This window comes from Xyrauchen texanus, chromosome 23, assembly GCF_025860055.1.
Source record: "Xyrauchen texanus isolate HMW12.3.18 chromosome 23, RBS_HiC_50CHRs, whole genome shotgun sequence".
Lineage (NCBI taxonomy): Eukaryota > Metazoa > Chordata > Actinopteri > Cypriniformes > Catostomidae > Xyrauchen > Xyrauchen texanus.
The window spans coordinates 10,185,057-10,208,189 of NC_068298.1; the positions used below are offsets into that span (position 1 = coordinate 10,185,057).

Sequence of the window (23,133 nt, forward strand, 5' to 3'; positions counted from 1 at the left end):
CAGAAGGAGTAATAAACACTATCATACACGCTAGAGCCCTTTCCACGAGAAGACTCTATGCGTCCAAATGGTCTGTGTTTTCAAAATGGTGCACCGACAGAGACCTGGACCCACGGACATGTGGGGTGTCGTCGCTGCTCGTGTTTTTACAAGAGCTGCTGGATAAGGGCAGATCCCCATCCACGCTCAAAGTGTACGTGGCGGCCATCGCGGCATTCGCTGAACCCCTGCACGGCCAGTCACTGGGAAAAAACGAGCTGCTCATCCGCTTCCTCAGGGGAGCTAGAAGGATGAACCCCCGGATCTTTCCGTAGTTCTCGAAGCTATGAAAGCCCCCCCTTTCGAACCGCTTCAATCCGTGGATTTGAAATACCTTTCACTCAAAACCGTTTTTCTGACTGCCCTGTCATCAGTTAAACGTGTGGGAGACCTTCACGCGCTGTCTGTCAGCGCTGCGTGTCTTGAGTTTGGACCAAGTGACTCCAAGGTCATTTTAAAGCCTAGACACGGCTATGTCCCCAAGGTGATCGGTACTCCTTTCAGAGCACAAATCATTTCCCTATCGGCGCTGCCAGCATCCGATAGCGAACGCGATGCCAATCTCCTTTGCCCAGTCAGAGCACTGAGTTTGTATACTGCGCTCTCCGCCTCTTTCAGACGCTCTGAGCAGCTTTTCGTTCGGAGGGCGCACCAAGGGTTTCGCCGCCTCAAAACAGACACGGTCTAGATGGATAGTGGACGCCATTGCTGCCACGTACGCGTCAAAAGACCTACCATGCCCGTTAGGCATTAGGGCTCTCTCCACTAGAGGCATGGCCTCCTCGTGGGCATGGTCCAGCGGGATTTCCATTCATGACATATGTGTGGCAGCGGGCTGGGCTTCCCCCTCCACCTTTGTCAGATTTTACAATCTGGAAGTGCCCGCCCTGCAGGCGAAACTACTAGCGGTTTAATACGCTATAGCTCCCCTGGTGAGCTGCACTGATGGGACACATTCCACACAGACCGGCACCGCCACTCTGTCTTTTCCTTCCCACTATGTGCTTATGTATTACACACACACTGGCCCGCACTCTTGCCGGCCAAATATTATTCCCCACTCACAAGGGCTCCCGGGCTCATGCAGTGGATGCTTGAGCGCACGGCGTTGACAATGGGTTCCCGTGAGCGTAAGCTAGCTTACGCAATACTGAGAGAACCTCTCGTAAGAGAACGAATCGGTTACCTTACGTAACCTCGGTTCTCTCTAGAAGAGGAACGAGTATTGCGTAGCCGGCCGTGCTTCGCGCCACGAGCGATTTTCGCTTCATTCAATGAAAACCAGGGTTCCAGCCTACGAACTTACGCTTATATGCACTCTAGCCACGCCCATTTTGGCGGGCTTTGAGGCAGTGACGGCGCGGGCGCCTGTCATTGGACGCAAGTTCACTCAAGTTTGTCTATAGGCTGCAGCAGTTGCCGCAGAGCAACCTATGAGCTCGCTAGCTAGCCCGCTCAAGGTATGCAGTTGCTGCACTGCGTTGACAATGGATACAAAATTAAGGATATTTTTTTGGCTTCAATATCTCAGAAAAGATGAATCTTTCCTGTAGCGTAAGCTAGCTTACGCAATACTCGTTCCCTCTTCTAGAGAGAACCGAGGTTACGTAAGGTAACCGATTCGTTTTACTGGAAAACAAGAAATAAACACTCAGTAGGAACATAATGTTTTATATGTCTTGTATGATATTTCTACGGGAAATAAAAAAAAAGTACTTTATAGTTAAATTTTTTTTTGGCAGTGTCATTTTATATTTATATTATTTAAATAACCATATTATATATAGACATCCATCCATCCATCCATCCATCCATCCATCCATCCAATCTGTCTGTCTCTCACGCTATCTATCTAATCTGTCTGTCTTTCTCTCTATCTTTCTACATCTCATCTCTACAGTATATCTTTATATAACAGGGAAGTCCCATAAATTGTTCTTTTTCCCCATCCTTTTCCATGTGTGGGCAGATTCTGCTGTAGATCTGAGACTGGTATGATTATAAGGGGAGAGAGATGGAGGCAGCAGTCGGAGGAGGAGGAGGAGGAGGAGGAGGAGGAGGAGGAGGGGTGTTCTAGCTCTGCTTCATCCCTGTTGTCCTTGAGAAGCCTCAGTAATCCCCACAGTCCCTTGTCTTTGCTTTGCATTCAGGATCACCACCACGGCTGCCTGTATGATGGACCTGAGGCGATATCCGCTGGACGAGCAGAACTGCACGTTGGAGATCGAGAGCTGTAAGTTTCGCACCACCTACATCCGTCTTGACTTGGCCCACATCCTTTCGCACTACCTGATCTATGCATCTATTTTTTTCTGAGGCTATCAAAAAAAAAAAAAAAACATTTATCCTGACCTGTGCGTAAATTCAGTAATAAGGAATTTTCCTATCATTAAGCAATACTACAGGCAATGTAACTACATTTATCCACACTTTATAAGAGCAGGCAGAACAGAATACATTATGTTCACACAGGACACATTCTCTGACAACTGGTCAGAGCACATCGGGACAAACTTGTAACTTGATACATCATTGTAAAAAGCCAACACACAACAGTCTGACGGATATATACAAAGACCAACAATTAAATAAAATACTGCAGATTGAATACAATAATGCTTCCTGTTAAAATGGATCTTACGTTCACCACAAAATGGATTGCCTACCAATGTTAGACCAATGTTGAGCTAATGTTTAATAACAAATGGTAATAAAACATACAATTATATAGACTTCTAATGCCACTTTTTATCTATTCATTGCTTAACCCATCTACCACAATTATGTAATGTCTTTGAATTAAACGCATTTAATTTAATTAATTAATCACCATAGCATGCAATTAGTTCTATTAAAATGTTTAATTGACTGACTACCCTAATTATGTTGGAATCATGCTGCTACATCCTTGAAGGTCTTTCATACTTACTTTCATACATGCATGTATGTTTAAATCACTGGAATTCACCAAGTCTCTGTGCTGTTGCGAGTCGGTATTGCTTCTCGACAGCTGTATCCAACTGTATCAGGCAGCGGGTTACTCTCTGCACTCCCATTTGTGGTTGGCACGTGGCAAGCTTTGCTCAACTTTGTTGCATCGCCAACAGTCACTGTCACTCGTCGCCGGTAATCGGCAACTCTTGTTGAAAATTAATCACTTCTGGTCGCTTTTGTGTGAACGCCCCTTTACAACAAACAATGCATCACCCACACCAGTCTGATGTCAGAGCATTACTGACAGCAGTGGTAAATTATGCATTTATAGCCATAACAAAAGCTAATCATCACCCTCTTTATCAAGATGAATGGTTCTTTCTATTTTGTCATTATTGCCTGTAATTGTGTGTAATGCAGTTTCTCTTGTAATAAAAAATGAACGCCATAGGAGAAGAATGAGAGGTCTTCTCAGTGTTTTATCTATGTCCCTAGAGTCATGGATTACAGTGCTGTGATGTTATGCTCAGGCACAGACTGCCTCCGTTTGATCATTAAGTTGCCAGAAGCATTAAGCAGCACAAAAACAGTGAGGGTCAGGCCTGGCTTCCTTTCATTCTAATACATAGTGAAGTGCTCTTTTTCCTCACCCTCGCTATTGCTCAATCTATTAATTGCTGTCTGTTTTTCCTCATTCCTTCTCTTCTTTTTTATTTTATCTCCTCTACTCTTATTACTTATTGATCACTCTTTTTTTCTGGATCATGCCAAAAATAGAGTACACATTACTTTGTTGAGCTGGGTTTATTGTGACACACATGTCATGATCCTATATATATCGTGGTACATCACAATACACACGTCACAATTGGTGTATCACGATATATCACAATATGATTCGACTCTGATTCAGAAGCTTTCAATTCAAATTTGGGTATATTCAGTTATAATGAAAGAAATTCTCTTTCAACTAATGCTGTTATTCATTTAACAAGGAACGCTCTAACTTTGTAAATTACAAAAATATTAATTTGACAAATTGAGTCTTTAGTTTTTCATCATTTTAGACAATTATATTCATTCTGTCAATAAATATGATGTCTTGAAATTGCATATACAACCTGAATTCTGAAAAAGTTGGGACAGTAAGAAAAATGCTAATAAATACAAAATTTGTGAATTTTTAAATCATATTCACCCTATATTGAAAGCACTACAACAACACATTATATGATGTTTTACACTGTGAATTTCATAATTTCCTTTTTTTTTAATTTTTTTTTATGTACAGTCATTTTTAATCAGATGATTGCAACATGCTCCTAATTAGTTGCACAATTGTACGGGGTCTTCGTTGCTGTCTGGTGTGCTTCGTAATGCACCACACATTCTCAATTGGAGACAGGTCAGGACTGCAGGTTGGCCAATCTAGTACTCAAACTCTCTGCTTACACAGCCATGCACATGAAATCTGGGCAGTATGTGGTTTGAAGTTGTCCTGCACTGAAAATGCAGGGACATCTCTGGAAAAGACGGTGCTGGATGGCAGTAAATGTTGCTCCAAATTTGTACATATATGTCTGCAATAATGGTGACTTCACAGATGTGTGAGTTACCCATGCCATGGGCACTGACACACCCATGGCCCATACAGTCTCTGGCCTTTGGACCTGACACTAATAACAGCTTGGATGGCACATTTCCTCTTTGGCCCGGATAACACGATGGCTGTGCTTTTCCCAATTTTTTTAAAATGTGTCTCTTCAGACCAAAAAACACAGTTCCACTGTTCTACTTTCCATCTAAGATGAGACCGAGCCCAGAGAAGTCGGCAGCGCTTCTGGACAGTGTTGATGTATGGCTTCTGCTTTGGATAGTCAAGTCTTAACTTGCATCTGTGGATGCAGCGGCGAATGGTGTTGACTAACAAATGTTTACTAAAGTAATCCCAAGCCCATGTTCATGATATCCATTACAGATTAATGATGTTTTTTAAGACAGTGATTTCTGAGGGATCAGAAGTGGTTTTCATTTTGCCCTTTATGCACAGAGATTTTACCAGATTCCTTGAATCTTTTAACTATATAGCGTACGGTAGAGGGTGACATGCCCAAAATCCTTCCAATTTGTCTTTGGGGAACATTGTTCTCAAAGTGTTGGATTACTTGCTGAAGCATCTGTTGGTCTTGAACAATCTTGAACAATCCTTGCGCTTGAAGGACTAGGCTGTTTTTGGAGACACCTTATACAGTATAGAGTATTATGATACAATTGCATCACCTGTAAAAACATCTCCTGTTTCACATCGCCTTGTTATTTCAACTTGTCAAATTGTTATTAGTCTTAAATTACCCCTGTCTCATCTTTGGGGCGTGTTGCAATCATCTGATTTGAAATGACTGTACATGTAAAAAAAAAAAAACGATGAAATTCACAAGATAAAACATCATATAATGTGTAGTTGTTGTGCTTTCAATATAGCAAAAGACTGAATATAATTTACAAATCACTCCTTTTTGTTTTTATTAGCATTTTTCATACTGTCCCAACTTTTTCAGAATTGGGGTTGTATTATATTGCATACAATATTATATACCCAGTATTATGTTATGTACCCAGTCTGTAAAGTTTGCCGCAAGCAGGTATCAGCTCAGGCAGGAAACACTTCAAACCTTAAGCACCATCTTCGTGAGTCCACAGAGATGAATGTAAAGGGAAATGCAATATACAGTATAGCCCCTGTTTCATAAAAACTCCAAATTTAATGTAGTTTTACACCATTTGTAGTGACTAGGTAGGCTAAAGTTATGTTTATGCTTTCTTTCACATTCACAAATGCAGCAAAAGGATTTAAGCACCCATTCAGCACTACAATGTGCCAACTGTGGGCCAACAAACTGGTTGATACTACTAATAATATGTTTTATTTGTAAAACATAGTAATACATCGGGTTTACAAAGTGCATGCCTTTTGGTGTGCAGGAAATGAACATTTACAAATTAACAAACATTTTTTTTAGTTCTAATAATCTGACTACTGTACATGATTAAATGTTTTGTTGCATTTACATTTTTATTTTTTAGTTTTTGACCTGTTTGACAGAAAGCTTGCGTGGATCTTGTTTTTGGACACGCATTTCACAGGAAGAGTCAAACCAAACGTTTACTAAAAAGATCTGGGGAGTGAAATCTCAAACATTTCCAACCAGTGGCTAGTAACCACAGACAATTTAGTAGTACATCCGAGTGATTTACTTACATTTTAGAGAGTTGCACAAAGTAAAAGTGTGATCTTACGATTTAAAAAATTGACATTAATTGGAAAATCAGTACTTTTGCCTGGCCCTCATGCCAAATGCGTAAGAGAGGCCCAACATGTCACCGAGAGAAACAGGCTCAGTCTCTCTCACTTCTCATAGAAGTGTCTGTGACTGCACGGAGGGACTACGCTTTCAGAGTTTACACATATTTGGACGACCTGTTTCTTCTTTATTGAAATGCTGGACATGATATGAATACACAAATAGTGTAATATAAATATTGATCCAATATTCCTGATATATTGATATTTGATTGTATCGACACAGCCCTATTTCCATTTTTTTAATTTATAGAGACACAGAGGATGAACTAACACTGCACAAGATAAATCTAGCATGAAAATTTGCTAGTGTTTAATACGTCAAATGCACATAATTATTTAGCCAAAAAAAAAAAAAGAAAAAAGGTAAATATAAATATATACATTATATTGTATATATATATATATATATATATATATATATATATATATATATATATATATATATATAAAATCCAAATAGACCCATTTTAGAAAAAAAATAAATAAATAAAACAAATATATATATATATATATATATATATATATATATACTCAAAAATGTATCTATTTGTATTTATTTATATATATTTAGATTTATTATTTATGTAAAATGTATTTTTATTTTTTTTCTTAAACTTAATTATTAATTTAGAAAATCACACAAATCATAGTTTTAAACTATATTCAGACATTTTCCAAAGTTTTTGCAAAAATTGCAAACTTGATTGAAAACAGCTCATAAAATATTTAGTTAGTAACCTCCTGAGGTTGACGATCAGCATTTTTTTTTTTTTTTTGAGGGTTTAACACTTCTTAAATGATCATTTCTTAAATAAGAAAGGAACATTTTCAGTTTTTATACCCTATTTGTGGAAAGTGCCTCTGTCTCTGTAACCTTCCATGTATGTTCATCTTGTATGCACAGTTGAGCCTTTTCCCCATATATTTAATGCGAGTAGCCATACTCATCAAAAAGCAGAGGGCTGGGAATGTAACGTCCTGGAACAGAAATGCTTTGTGTCAGCGTGTGCTATTTCATGTGAGCTAATGAGACGCAAGCTTAAGCCTACTTTCCCCTGATGAACTTCTATTCTTGATACATTTTTAATGGATGCGATTCAGAAGCAGATTTTAAAGCATAGCAGAGCAGAAACTTCAGTCAGTCATCTCTGATGTGGAATCCAGCACACTTTTTCTCTAGTTTCTTTCAAGGCCCTTAGGGAATAAGTAGGGCACAGAACCCCTCCGAGGAGAGTAGAGTGATGTGATCTGTTGACAGTAATCAGAAAGTCAATTGACAGAATCAGACGCAGTAGCACAGAGATAATAGATTTAATGGAAAGTGAAACACCAGTCCTACCCAGTCCACTAGCAGTTTTCTCTTGTGTCCTGAGCTCTCTCTCCTTCACTTGTGCATTTTCTTGTTCTCTCTTTCTCTCTTTCCATTACATCTATTCTCCATTTAAAAGCATTTTCAGACAGTGGGGTGAACACGATGCAACCTTATTCAGTTATGGTCTACAAATGCTCCCACGCTAAGAAAGCAGATCTTATGATTGGTACATGGCTGAGGCTCTTTTGCAGTTGTCTTATTTATTTTACTTCGATCTCTGCTCCATTAAACCAAATGAATAAGCTGCATATTGTTATATATGTCTCTAAGAAGAGTATTTGAAATCTAATCTGGAGTTTTGTGACTTTTAGTCCATGTCTTTTAGCTTTGATGTAATCTATATTATAGTGTATTCCTAATGGTGCATTCACATACAACGTAAAGCGAGTGCGAATGAAGTGAATGGCGCTACTCGAACACGCAAAATCGCTTCATTTGCGTATTCTCTTGAGTTAAAATTTTTCAACTCGAGCGAAAAATCTGCATGCTTGCGAAAGCCTATCAGCATTGAGATTGTCTGGACGTCACTGACGTACTGACGTAGTAGCAGAAGATGAATGAATGAAAAAATTGGAGCGGTGTGTGGGCACCCGGAATTGTATGACACAACGTCATGCATGTACAGAGGCATGTAAGTTCTGAAAATATGTGCATCTACTTGATTCCATCTATTGGCTGTACTTTACTATGAACCAAGTCGTGGAAGCCCCTCTTCCTGTCCTTTTCTGGAAGAGAAGGGGGAATACTCGTGGGTTTGCATTACTCGTGTAAACGTGAGTTTAAACAACATGATCGAGCGGTCAAACTCGCTCGAGCAATGCGAGTCGAAAATTTCTTCGCGTTGAATGTGAACGCACCATAACTGTTGAGAAAATTATCTTTTAGCAGAAAAATACTTAGAAAAAAATATTTTGCTTTCGGGAAAATGGATTAAAATAAAAACTGATGACTCATCTTGCACTCACTCTCTTTGTCCAATCAAGTGGTCCTTCCCTCTAATATCAATAACAAATCACGTTCTTGGGTGGAAAAACTCAAACTAAAAGCTATTGGTTGTTTTTTTTAAAGGGACGAACCTCTACTTCCTGTTTCAAGAGGAAGTGTGCCAACACGGGAAAGAAGACTACACTCATCTTGTGATTTTATAGGATATTTAAAGCTAAAGTGTGCAATTTCTCTGGAATTAACTTTACCTGTTTTCAAAAAGATTTCCTGAACATTCCCCCCATCTTCCATTGGTCAGACAAAAAGAACATCTTGCCCCAGACTCACACCATTGGATGATCAGTTGTTGGTGTGTTGTGCGGGTCAGGACAAACAAAAAACAAACAAAGCAATGTTTTCATAGCACCAAAGAGTCTTAATAGAGTTCTTAATTAGAAATTGTTTGTATGGGGAAATACATCTACAAATGGCTTGTGTAGTTACTAGTTGTCTCCACATTTTAAAGGGATAGTTAACCCATAAATTACAATTCTGTCATCGTTTAATCACCCTTTTGGTCCATGCAATGAAATTCAGTTGGGTCCAATATTTTGGACCCTATTGACTTTCATTGTATGGACAAAAACATTTGAAATGTTCTTCAAAATATCTTCTTTTTTGTTCTGCAGAAAGTCAGTCATACAGGTTTGAAACAACATGAGGGTGAGTAAATGATTACAGAATTTTCAGTTTTGGGTGAACTGGTCCTTTGAGCTGGGCATAGGAGAAAGTATTTTAACATAGAAAAAATGGCAAACTTAAGCATTAATTAATAAGGGCTACAGCTTTGTTGGCCTTTTAAGTCTGTACCTGGTTGCTAAGTCATGCAGAGATAACTCCTTTGAATATGCTGAAATCAGAAGCTCATCTTCAATTATTCAATACACTAAATAGGTCACTGGTTCTCATTATAAGTTGCACGCAGACAAACTGGTACAGATGGATAGGGAAACTTAGTGAGGATGGAGAATAAGCAAACACACTTCACAGATTCCTTCCCGGATGTGTATTTGTGTCTGTTTCATAACCAAGTGCCCCCCTACATAACTTAATGATTACTTGTTTTGAAATCTAAATGTCATCTTCAATATTCATAAAGCTTGGTTGCAGAAAGATGCAGTAATGCAAAATTCAGCTAGGCTTTATGTAGAGCACATTTGCTGCTGCTGTTGTTCTTCTGTTGTTAAGACGCACTCAGATGTATGAAGCTGTTCTGTCAGCTTGCTGTAACACACATGTGTTCTGGATTCTCCACAGATGGCTACACCACAGATGATATTGAGTTCTACTGGCGAGGGGGAGATGGAGCCGTTACGGGAGTGGAGAGGATAGAACTGCCCCAGTTCTCCATCGTGGACTACAAACTCATCTCCAAGAACGTGGTCTTTTCTACAGGTTGTGTTTGTCCTCCTGTGTGTGTGTTGCTCATTTGGGAGCATTAGGCAGATCTGTTTAAAAGCCATGTTTGATTTAGGGGTGGGTGGTATGGCCAAAATCTTGTCTCAAAGTATGACTAATTTTATATTGTGGTAATGGTATGTATCACGACATATATATTTTTTCTGGAAATTAAATTAGATATTTTATATGAATAAGTACTTTATGTACTGTATGTAGAAATGCATATTTTTGGATAATCCAGTGAATTAAATATTTAAGAAATGAATGGATACAAAGCAAACCAAAAGATAAGAATATTAATAGCAAATTAATGATAAGTCTGATAACAGGACAAAAGCAGCTTCACGTTATGTAACACTTGAGTTTAAAACACAAGACTGAAAACGGTAAAAATATTACTACTCAATTCATAGTTTCAACTTGAAATTTTTACTAGATGAGCCACATTAAAAATATCTGATATACACTGCCTGGCCAAAAAAAAAGTTGCTGTTTAGATTTAAGGCAGTGTTCTTCAATTGGTCAGATCTAGGCTCAGCAACGTTAAGCAGCAATAAAATGAAGTCTGCTGACTACCCGAATGTACTGAATGACCAGGTTATCCCATCAATGGATTTTTTCTTCCCTGACGGCACGGACATATTCCAGGACAACAATGCCAAGATTCATCATGCTCAAATCATGAAAGGGTGGTTCAGGGAGCATGAGGAATCATTTTCACACATGAATTGGCCACCACAGAGTCCAGTCCTTGACCCCATTGAAAGTCTTTGGGATGTGTTGGAGAAGACTTTACGGAGAGGTTCCACTCTCCCGTCATCTATACAAGATCTCGGCCCAAGATTAATGCAACTCATGATGGAAATAAATGTTGTGACATTGCATAAGGTTGTCGATTCAATCACACAATGAATGCACACTGTAATCAAAGCTAAATGAGGTCCAACTAAATATTAGAGTTTGCAAAAAAGTTTTGGCAAGGCAGTGTACATACATATGTGACTATATTAATACTGCAATTTGCGTCATTGCTGAGCAACTGTGAACAAATTATAAACAACTTGTTATGCATATCAATTTCTTCATGGTCTTAACATGTTTGAGGCACACTGCGTTTTTAATTTTCACATTACTCTATAATTTTTCACTCTCAATTGTAAATTACATTATGAAGTCCTGTCTACTAATGGTACGTCCATGTAACGATCACGTCTTTGTTGAACTTGCAAATACAGTTTTTGTTCTATGAAAGCTCCTACTTGACCTTTTTTGTTTTGTTTGTTTTTTGTTTTGCTTTGATTTGCTTTGTTTTGATTTGTTTTGTTTTGCTGTGTTTTTCTGTGTTTTTTTGTTTTTTTTGCTTTTTTTTTATTTGTTTTGCTTTGTTTTATTTTGTTTTGTTTTGAGTTGTGCCATGGAAATAAATTATTTACATGGTCCAAGGACTTGAACAGCTTCTAGTAAAACCTCCAATTTGTCAACTTGTAATTACAGTAATTCCGACATGCTGTGAATGCACAAATAATGGCAGCGTAAATATATCTACCTTGGTATTAATGGTGCAGAAAAGGCCCCATAAAGCAATACGTCGTATTTAGTAAAAAAAATTGTCTGGCAACTTAAAAAAGTGCATATGGTAACATCAAAATGTTTTGGTTTAATTTAAATAAAAAATATTATTTAACATGACTAAATCAATCTGACATACATTAGGTTATACCAACAAAACAATTCTTTTAAGGGTTAGATCGTTTAAAAACATATCTTTCAGGTAACGGCTGCAAATTACCTCTTTTACAGTGTATGTACCGTCATACCACCCAGCCCTAGTTTGATCCTTGCAGTTTATCTGCAAAATCTTCACTAGACGAAATGCTGTGGTGCTTACATTATTACAGACAATGTTACACTGTCCTTTCGCCAAACCTTCAAGTGATGTGTGATAAGTAGCTATATGAGTAAGTGCAGATAATTTGTGTTTTTCTCCAGTCTTTTTATCATCACTGGTCAGCCTTTCAGGAACAGATAAATTCATGCAGTCTGGAGGGATGAATATACCCACACTGCACTATCACATACTGCATACTTATTATTCCTACCTGTACAGCCAGAAAAAAAAAAAAAAAAATAATATATATATATATATATATATATATATATATATATATATATATATTTGTGTTTTTACTATAGTGCATGACCCAAAAATATTTTTGTTTTTGGACCAGGTTCCTATCCACGTCTGTCCCTCAGTTTTAAACTGAAGAGGAACATTGGTTACTTCATCCTGCAGACCTACATGCCCTCCATCCTGATCACCATCCTATCCTGGGTGTCTTTTTGGATCAACTACGATGCTTCTGCTGCCCGTGTGGCTTTAGGTGGGATAACTGATCAAGAGATGTTTGTCAACAATCAGACACTGCATACTATACCTTCTATATCTGTTTTTTAGAGATGGCTATGTTTGCTGGGCTTATGGTTACCACTCAATAATATATGCTTATGGATCAGCTACTGTATTATTTGTTTTCTGATTTCTGGTACTGATCTGTGTTTGCCTCTCATTTCAGTTGAGTAATATATCAGTGACTGTGATTTTACCCATATCCTTGTTAGTCCTGGAACAAAATTATTTTAACCAATCACATTTAGATTCAACTTTATTGTCATTGTGTAGAGTATAGAGCCAATGAAATGCAGTTGTCTTCACATATCTCAGCTAAGCTGGGGTCAGAGCGCAGGGTCAGTCATGAAACAGCGCCCCTGGAGCAGATAGAGTACTGTTGCCTAGAGCAAGGCCTTGCTCAGGGGCCCAACAGTGGTATCTTGGCAGTAACCCAGAGCCTTAACCACTGAGCCACCACTGGCCCATTTAGGGTAGGATTCGGGTAAAATGTATGCTGTGTTGTGTTCCATTCAAAGTTGGATGTGGGAATATTTCTACCTGATCTCTAAAAATGTCCAACTTTAAAGGTGTTTCATTGCTTGGCACTTGGAAGATGACGTATAAAGAAACAAAATGGCAAACTTACCTTCAGCGTTGCAGGTGTTTGATTGTCAACAAAGAAGTTTTCTGCCAATCAAATTGTGGTTTGAGGATATATGGTGCTATGCAAAGCTTAGCTGTTTTGCAGGTGTACAATTGGCAACAGAGAGGATAATTTACCATGTTCTACAAACCTGTCTCTGCTTAACAGGTTTAATTGTCATGTAATGTGGGAACTTTGACTCATTGATGCAGAGTTCAGATTTCACAACAAGTTTCCAAGCTGGAAATCAGACTTCAAGTGGCAGTACTTTTCCTAGAGGAAAGTTGGAAGTTGGAAATTCGACTTTCCAAGTGGAATGCCGCATTTAAGAATGCACACCATTCTTATCAACCAATCATTTGCCTCTGATTTTAGGGGTAGTTAATGGTTAGGGTTGGGGTTAGGGAAAACGGTTAGGATTAGGATTTGTTTTTACAGGAATATTGTTATAGGAACAAAAAAAAATACAAAATACACAAATTAGTCTTACTTGGCAAAATCATGGTAACTGTATACATCCAATCAGTACCTGCCTAATGTGTTCCAAAAGAATGACAGGATGCTCAAATTTCTTTCCGTTTTAGAAACAGGAAGCTCTTATTGCAAATGCAATTGTATGATGCTTCAAATCCACCTCACAGTACTGTCAGCATCCCCCTTCATTCTGCTCAGAACTCTATTAGGAGTGCCGTGAAGCTCTGCTGACCAGCGCTGATGTATTACTGCTGATTAAGCTGACAAACTTTCTTCCGGACGCTCTTTATGGAGGGTGTTTTATGTTCAGGGCCATGTTCCTGCCATTATGACAAAAGGCTTCTTCTGACACTGATACTGGGGGGGAAGGAGAGAATAGATCTCTGATGATAGGGAGGCCAGACCTTTTGTGTTTGGGTGAGCTTGTCAGAATTAATCTGCCTGCTGTTAGAGGCATGTGACACTGAAACACGTTTCAACCTTGTCGTATGGCTAAAACAGAAATACAGCAGCAGTATTAGAATTTATAGAGCTGACATCTTTCTCTCTGTGTGTCTCTCTCTCAAGCTCTATGGCTTCAATGTTAATTGCTTGAGCTTTTTTCACTGAGAATGTTTGCTATACCTTTATAAAATGTGTGAATTTGACCAAAGAGAAATTGTGCATGTAAATGACTTGCAAATCAAACATTTAGAGGGAAGATGGAAAAAAAAACAAGCAGGTGAATTGTTCTGTACCTAATAATGGATGGTTAGAAATGAGGCTGGAGAACAAAAATCCATCAAATAAAGACATCTCTAGCTCTAGATCATGATACTTCTCTGGAAAGTTTTAGCTTGTAGCATAACCTTTCTGTGTGCATTGGTATTATTAGGTGATTCTACACAAAACCTGTGAAACATATGTCGAGATCATTTTTCACCCTTTAAGACTTTTTTTTTTCTACTGAGACATTGTTTTCATGACAGTTATACACATTTCCCCTTAAACATCAGTAATATAATGTGAAACAAATCTCATTCTCATTACTGTGATGTGAAAAAGTAATGATATAGGCTATTGAATAATTTGTTAAATATTTATACATTACGGTAGTGTTTGTTGTACTGCCAAAATGTACAAAAAAGGCATGTACATCCAATTTAAGGGATACTAGTGTGCAGAATACAAGAAGCAACAATCCAAAGCAGAAAAAAGGAAATTCACACCTGCAAAGTACCCATGAGCAGGATTTTTAATAGATAAGTTGTGACGTTTTGAGCATGCTCCTCCTCTAAAAACACATTCACAAATCTGCTATCTGATATAGTTTATATATGACATGATATCACATAAGTCACCTGATCAAACTACACCAACATTGTGCTGTACAAATATAAGATCCATAAAAAACATAATAGTAACACATCAATATACATCATCTATACCAAATCACATACATTCATCATATAAAGGGTGTGTAATACTATTTTCACAAATCCAGTTTCAATGTACAATGCAAATCAAAACATCACTGTTTAATATAACATTTAATTTGCATAAATCCCAAAAACAGTTACCATATCTTTGAAGGAATTGCCTTAGTTAAACTGTTCAATTAAACTTTTTGAACTCATAGTGTTCAATTTGAAAATCCAGAACAATTCTCTTTTATGGAATACCATCAATTTACCATTTACCTATTTTTAAAAAATAATTACGAATGATTATTTTTCAAATCTTCATTCAAGATTCTTTTCATTGTATAAAAAAGAAAATGTCAATGTCTTATTTATACAAACATACAGTATCTATAAATGAAAGGTCTTCATTAAATGAACTCTTCATTTAAACCCTAGGACTCATAATGACTCCAAGAACAAATCCTGCTCATGAGAGCTTTGCAAGTGTGCATTTCTATTAGTTTTTATACTTTTTCACACTATAATATATTTATTGTACTGCCTTCAATGCTGGTTTAAATAAAAAAAAGACAAACTGTATTACAGTATTATTTTTACTGTATTACAGTACTGAGAATCTAATGATTCTCAGTACTGTAATACATCAGTACTGAGAGTCATTATTGAGAATAATGTCAATTATTAACAAACCAAATAAAGTGTGTGCATGCATTACAATAATATGAATTTTAGCATGTGCTTAACTGTCATGTAAATAGTGACAGCAAAAAATCTTATTGGTCCTAAAAGTGAAATATAAATTATATAGATTTTTTCTTTTAAAGAAAAGAAGTGAGAAATAATTGGGATGAAATATGACCATTTTCTTGACTCTGGAGTGTAGAATTCGCAGAGGGTACACATAGTCTGCCTTTAATTTAGAGTGCTGAACTGTATTTTTAATTGTTATGGTTGCATGGACCACTTCTGTAAGTCAAGGGTAGAGGGCAACCCATTTCGATTTCCAAAAATAAAGTAAAAATGAAATAAGACATAACTGGGTTGAAATATGACCTAGACATGTTTTCGTGAGATTCACTTTAGTGCAAACGCTTTTGAAAGGCTTTTTATGGATGCCAGATGAATATCCTCCGTAATTGCTTAGTTAAAGCAGACATGCTGTTCTATGGACTGGATAATTATCTATAAGGGATTTTTGTTATAAAACTTTGAAATTGACTTGAGCTTCACAGTAATGTGCTTAATTCTCCTTGAACGCTTTCCAGGTATCACCACTGTGCTGACTATGACCACCATTAACACACACTTGAGAGAGACCCTTCCCAAGATCCCCTATGTGAAAGCCATAGACATGTACCTGATGGGCTGCTTTGTCTTTGTTTTCCTCGCCCTGCTGGAGTACGCCTTCGTCAATTATATCTTCTTCGGCAGAGGCCCTCAGCGGCAGAAGAAGGCGGCGGAAAAAGCCGCCATGGCGAACAATGAGAAACTCAGACCAGACCCCAACAAGGTACTGCCGAGCTAACTGCGCACACACACACTCACACCGTGCATCATTAGGGTTTGTTGACCAAAGGCCTTTGGTCAGTAGGTGGCCAGTTCTTTGAGGTAATATGTTGTAACTTCTATCAGTGTCATTTCAGGGTCAGTGGTCTTTGGGCATTGTTAAACCACTGGATATGTAGCTGTATGTTTTTTTTCCCACTAGCATAAGGTTGTTCTCAACCACAACCTAATGGGCTTTTACTCATAGAAACATGTTTTGTTTTGTGTTTTTGTGATGAAATATCCAAGAGATCGTTGCAGACTTTTGTTCACTGTAAACAACAGACTCGCACGCTCTTTCCGTGCGGGCTGTGTCCGAGCTCATGGATGGCAGGGCCTCTGGGGCTTTCCTTCTAATCTTATTGAAAGAGTTCTCTCTTTCTTTTTGTTAGTGCTGCAGCCTTCTGTAACCGTGCTGATTTTGTATGCTTGCAGTGGTTGGTGGGAAGTGTAGTTCAGAGAGACGATGCTCTCTATGCCAGAATGAAACAGAGGGAAATTGACGGGTATGACTCGATGTGGGATCCGATCTTTACGGAGGATGCAGCATTAGGACTAGGCGATCAAAGACTTAAGGTACTGAGTATTTGACCTGAAGTCAAAAAATGCAATGGCTCTGCATCGATAACCAATCAGAAATAAATACACCCAAGCTATTTATTTTCTATTATTATTTGTTTGGATGAGTTTCTGTTCTTCCTTTTAGAATAATGATGCCATCATCATTTTCCACCATTACGTTGTCCTGCCTTCTTTTGAGTTACCGTTTGCACCTGAGCCTTTTTCCCAGATGACCATTTCCTGTTTGACTGCTGAGCGTAGACATTGCACAGCGTACAACCAGGCTAACTTTGGTAATTTGACATAAAATACATTTTATAAAGTAATTTGGATTTTATGGTAAGCTTTTGTAAAATTTTGTATATCGAAAGGTAGCAGCAATTCAGTTTTATAAAGGCTGATGCTGATTATGGTATCTAAATAGCAGATATATGAACAGTGACCCTAAGAATGGTTTGGACACCTATGTAAGTAACTCTTAAAAACGTATAAATGTCATTGCATTAGATGAAAAATCAAATCAAGGTGCATATATTTAAAGAAAAATAGCACAAAAAGCAAAATGTTTCACAAAAAGACAGCTGTGAGGTTTGAAATGATAAAACAATAGATATACTGTTAAAAAAAAGAAAGCACATAGTGTTGAAACACTTTCTGGTTGTCATACATTAGTCGAAGATGCCCAATATGTGACTACACTTATGGTTTCTCTGCTAGTGTGAACCTGATGGGAACTGACTTTAAACATCCACTAAAATTACTTTAAACAAAGCAATTACAAAAATGACTCAGAAAAGTGAAGTTAGTTCTGAAAATAGATCTTGAATTTGTTGACAGATGCCAAAAGTAATGTCTTTCAGACATTTTATGCTTAAAAGGTTCACACAAACATTTTAATTTACTTACCTTTAAGCCATCCCAGATGTGTATGACTTTCCTCCTTCGGCACACTGCAAAATATTATTTTCTAGACAAGTATTTTTGTCTTGCTTTCCTGTCAAATTATCTAAACTTTCTTAAAACATGATTTATTTACTTGTCAAGCAAAATGGGATAAGATATTAAGTCTTGTTTTAAGATAAATCTGACTAAATTGAGAGAACTTTAGACTCAAAACAAGAAAAAAAAATCTTACAATGGGGTAAGCAAAATAAACTTAATTTAAAGAGAAAACAAGTTTTCTCCATTGCACTTACGTAACTGATGCGTCGACGTTAATATAATTTTCTTTTTAAAGAAAGTTTTAATTATCTATTTAGTTTTTACACAAACCTATCGATTTGCTTCAGAAGACATTAATTGATCGAGTCGTGTTGATTACTTGTATGCTGCCTAAATATGCCTTTTGGACCGTCAAAAATCTAACAGATTAATGGCACCATTTTCATGCATTGTATGGACAAACAGAGCTGAAATAAGTTTATAAAAACCTTCACCTCGGTTCTGCTGAAGAAGGAAAGTCATAATTGAATTAGTGATTATTGAATGACTCGAAGGGGAACTAACACTTCTGTTTTTCTGCTGAATGGAGCAGAGTTGATACAATAATCTAAAAATTGTCTGTTTAATCAGGCTGGCCGATTGTGCAAATCCCTAGCCAAGGGCAACGTTTGTTGCTTTGCTAGCATTAGCAGTTAGCATTAACAATAGCAAGTTTTTAGCAATTTCAGTGGCTCAAAAACATTTTGGCTGATTAGTCTGCAGATAAACTTAAGGTTAACTTAAAATTAACACTGGTCAAATCATTTCAAATATTTAGCAGGGCATTTTTTGTAGCGTTATCACAAAAAATAAATAAAGCTTTCCTTCCTGCCCCGGCTTTTCCTTACCTCCATCTCTGCAAACTGATTCCTCCCTGTTGATCTAGACTTTTGCCTTCATGTTTTTGCCTTTTTTTATTTACATTTATTTGGCTGATTATTTATATGTAGATAGAATTTTAACCATGATATGGTTAAAATTCGGAAATAACTGGATTCGCCTGAAAATCTTTGCTCCACAGCTTACCATGAGTGCAGTGTAACTATCACAGTTGATTCATTTACTCTTTTGTATTTTTGCCAAATATGGTTGTGCTGCATTCATTATAGTTTTAATTGAATAGTCCACCTCTTTTCAACATGTAGTTCACTAGTTCATGATATCCATCATTGTACCCATATATGGAAAAACAGCATTAGTCTGTGATCTGTAATTAAATAAGACAGTAAATCTGGAAAAAAAATACATAAGTAAATGTAGTAAATCTGGCTTCTAGTTGCATCGTTAAGAGTCTTAAATAATCCCATGCATGAATATTTTGTCAGATATATGCTTTTAAAGTTTACAGACTTTCTCTTCCTGGAAAACAAGCTAAAAATATTGCTCTCACTCAATTTGTCTAATCAGATGCTCTTTAGAATGAAAACGTTGCCTCCCCATAATACTTCTGACTAGCAATAGCATGTCGCAAATCACGTTCATGGCTGTGGCTTACAAAAAGTGTTCTTGCTTGTTAAACTGTGCTCGTTAAGCGATTTTATAGAGTCTTTAAAATGTGTTCACCCTTCATACGTCCTCATCTTCACAGATCTCAGAAAAATGCTGGATTTCAAATATAATGTTGGTTTAAATTAAAATGTCAAATTATGAAGGCTTCTTAGCATGATTTAAATTAGATTATGTGTTGCCACACAATTATGAGACATAATTAGACCTGATCCTTTGATGTGTTTCTTTCCACAGATGACCCCCGATGATATCCGACTGACCACAGTGGAGATGAAGAATGAAATGGGACCTTCCGATCTGTCCAGGGGGCTGGGTGACCCGCGCAGCACCATGCTAGCCTACGACAGCTCCACCCTTCAGTACCGCCGAGCGGCGATGGCTCGGCAAAACTACGGGCACGGCGCCCTGGAGCGCCACGCCACTCAGAAGAAAAGCAGGCTCAGGAGACGGGCTTCCCAGCTTAAGGTGAACATCCCAGACCTGTCTGATGTCAACTCCATCGACAAGTGGTCGAGAATGATCTTCCCCACCGTCTTTTCCTTTTTCAACGTAGTTTACTGGCTTTACTACGTCCATTAAGCAAATCAGAAGAGAGGGATGGACTCGAAAAGAAACGACAAAGAAAATGAAAAAAGAAAATAAAACAGTACACCCTTTTTTGCTGATTTATTTCAAATATATAGAAGAAAGACTAAGGCAAGACTGTCAAGGGAGAAAAAAAATCAGGATGGACTTTTTTTTTGTTCTAAGAACATAAGCATTGAGGAATACATCAACATCAGAGGAACTGGAGAAAAAAGGCTTGTTCCAGCGATTCAATATATCACTTGTCATATGTAGATTACTCTGTGGATCAAATATTTATGCTTGTATTTGCATATATTTTAAGGATTTGATTTTTTTCTGCTTAGTATGTTTACTTCGTAGCCAACTGCATCCAAGAAAGCTTTACAAGTTATTTTAAAAGGAGTCAAAAGAGTCGGTCATGAAAGTCTATTTTCCTATATTTAAGCTGTATATCAGATATCTTTTAAAAGCATGCTTTGATTTGTTTTATTTATCTCTTGCAGAGAGCTGGAGCACAATGCATTTTAATTTGTCAATTTACTAGTTCTTCTGTTCTTTAAAACAAATTTGCTGAACGCAATGCAAAGGCACTGACAGGAAGCCATACAGGGTATTTTCACAACAGGTCCTTTTAATACTGTTTTTTTTATTTGTATTTTTATTTTTATTTTGGGCCAGAAAAGAAACTCAGCCCTGTTAACACAGAGGCTTTATCTGATACAGGGAATTAAATGGAAATATTCACAGACTGGGCCATGACAAAGGACATATGACATGGTGAATGGCAAGGACAGATGGACATGGACCATTACCCTGGTGGTTGGACAAACTGTCCTCTCTGACTGTGTCAAAAGTACTTAGGCCATGTAAATGCTAAACAGTCCACATCTCTACACTGTATAAACATTGTGTGGTGAGCAGCTATGCGGGAAAATGGCTGTTTAACATCTCTCAAGTGTTTTTTCACACGTAGGTGTATTGAACCTCAACAACGAAAGACGCAATATATCTGTAATACATTAACACTATCAATAGATATAAGTTGAAAACTAGTAGCTGATATTACATCATGGTAAAAAAGAAACATTTCTGAGTCAATAGTTATAATATCAGATGTTCTTGTTATGGTTCATTATTTAAATGTATTTTTTGGTGTATTTCTTAATGTTGAAGACTTTGGTTGAAAAAAAAATCTTGCTTCTGAAAAATTGGGCAAATGATCAGAATGTTTTTAAAAGGCCTCAAAGTGCACCAGTTAAAGCAAGAAGCAAATCATTTACTACTCTGAAATTTATGGTATCGCTTAAGTTCACTAACAATATGTGATGGGATCTGGATCATACAATCAAGGCATCCGTCAGGCAATTTTGTATAAAATCCTGTAAATTATAATGATATTTCATAATGACATGTAAATATATATATTGTGTAATGACTGTCAACAATAATGAAAATGTATCTAAATTAAATTATTAAAGCTTAATGAAGCTTACATCTCTTATAAGATTATCTTACATAATTTTCTTTAAAGTTTTGTGTTTTTGAATTGTCTGCCTCAGTCAGAAAGGCTACTGGTTATAGTTTAACTTACTGGTTTTATTTGAAACGGAGTACTACTTTAAAACTTACTCAAAACAGAAAGCACCGTCTTGGTGAAATAGCAGACACATTGTTCACATGACCTCATCACGTTACATGTGAGTGGCTCGATCATGTTGGAAATATATGTTTTTTGTTAATTTTTAGTTCATTTGTTTGTGCCTTCATTTTTGGCAGTCCGATCAAATGTTGAGTCAAAAAAGAGCATAGTATTGCAGGATACATTATTCCATGCAGCGTGCTTCGTTAAATAGCAACTTTTGGAGAGGTCATCTAGGTATTCTATGCCTACAGAAAATCCACATTCTGACACATAATAAATAGCATATATAGCATATAGCATCATATAAATGCTGTATACTGCACAAATAGATAAAGTAGTGTCTTAGTCAAGTCATTTTTATTTGTGTAGTGATTTTCACAACACACATCGTTTCAAAGCAGCTTTACAGAAAATCAAGCTTCAGAAAATGAAACTGTAATGTCTACAAAGAGTGATTATTGTGTAGTTTGATTAAATATGATTGTAAATTGTGTATAAAAATAAATAATTAAATAGTTAATTAATAATTGTATTTAGAACCCCAGTGACCAAGCTGAAGGCAAATGTGGCAAGGTACACAAATCTTCTTAAGATTTTGGTTAATGGAGAAAAATAACCTTGGGAAAAACCAGGATCACTGTGGGGACCAGTTCCCCTCTGGCTAACCAGCATGAACATAATGCCAATATTAGTTGTTTGTGTGCAGTGCAAGTCATGGTTTAAAATTTGTAAACTTTGTAAAGTTTGAGGGTCAGAGTTTGAACAAAGATTTTTTATGAACTGTAAGATTAATGACTAATTTCTTTGAAATCCATCCTGGATTAACTGCAGAAGTTCACATAGATGCATTGACCTTTGTTAGTTGGCTTATGAAGTCTTTTGTTTGCAATTAATTGATTGTCCATATATTCTATTCCAAGAGTGTAATCAAACAATAAACAAGGCATCATTTCATCCTCTGAAGTCCATCGTAAAAGACTGAAGTGATGTCTGGCTAGCACCGGCTATAATTTGCACCGGCTATAATTTGTCATCATCACTCAGCGACACATAGCAGTGGAGTCCGACACCAAGCAGGAACGGAGCTGGATGTGGCAGGCATGAGACAGAGAAACAAACAGAATTATATTTGTGTAGATGTCATTCAATTTATTGCAGAGTTCCCCTTTTGTCACTCACTCGACATTGTGTCGATTGTAGTGACACAATGGGTCTCTTCTGAGTGCCTCGCATACCTCTGAACTTGAGAAAAGGCCAATGTCAAGTTGGCATACAGAATTTGCATTCCCCGCCCCCGGACATACGGGTATGAAGGGGAGCAGGCA

The 23,133-nt window shown here is 37.3% G+C and overlaps 1 protein-coding gene across 3 annotated transcripts in view; it reads left to right on the forward strand.

Moving 5' to 3' along the window:
* The window catches only part of LOC127663313 (gamma-aminobutyric acid receptor subunit beta-2-like), a 62,013-nt gene extending 39,283 nt beyond the window's left edge, over positions 1-22,730 (forward strand). The window contains exons 5-11 of one of the 3 annotated variants that reach the window (XM_052154839.1): positions 2,190-2,272; positions 9,951-10,088; positions 12,323-12,475; positions 16,269-16,513; positions 16,984-17,124; positions 17,255-17,402; positions 19,834-19,998. In XM_052154839.1, coding sequence (XP_052010799.1) covers positions 2,190-2,272; positions 9,951-10,088; positions 12,323-12,475; positions 16,269-16,513; positions 16,984-17,124; positions 17,255-17,402; positions 19,834-19,847 — 922 coding nt within the window. In that variant the 3' untranslated portion in view covers positions 19,848-19,998. Of the gene's footprint in view, positions 1-2,189; positions 2,273-9,950; positions 10,089-12,322; positions 12,476-16,268; positions 16,514-16,983; positions 17,125-17,254; positions 17,403-19,833 lie in introns of all 3 variants that reach the window. The other 2 variants (XM_052154837.1, XM_052154838.1) reach the window with 2 other exon arrangements.
* The last annotated feature ends 403 nt before the right edge of the window (positions 22,731-23,133 follow it).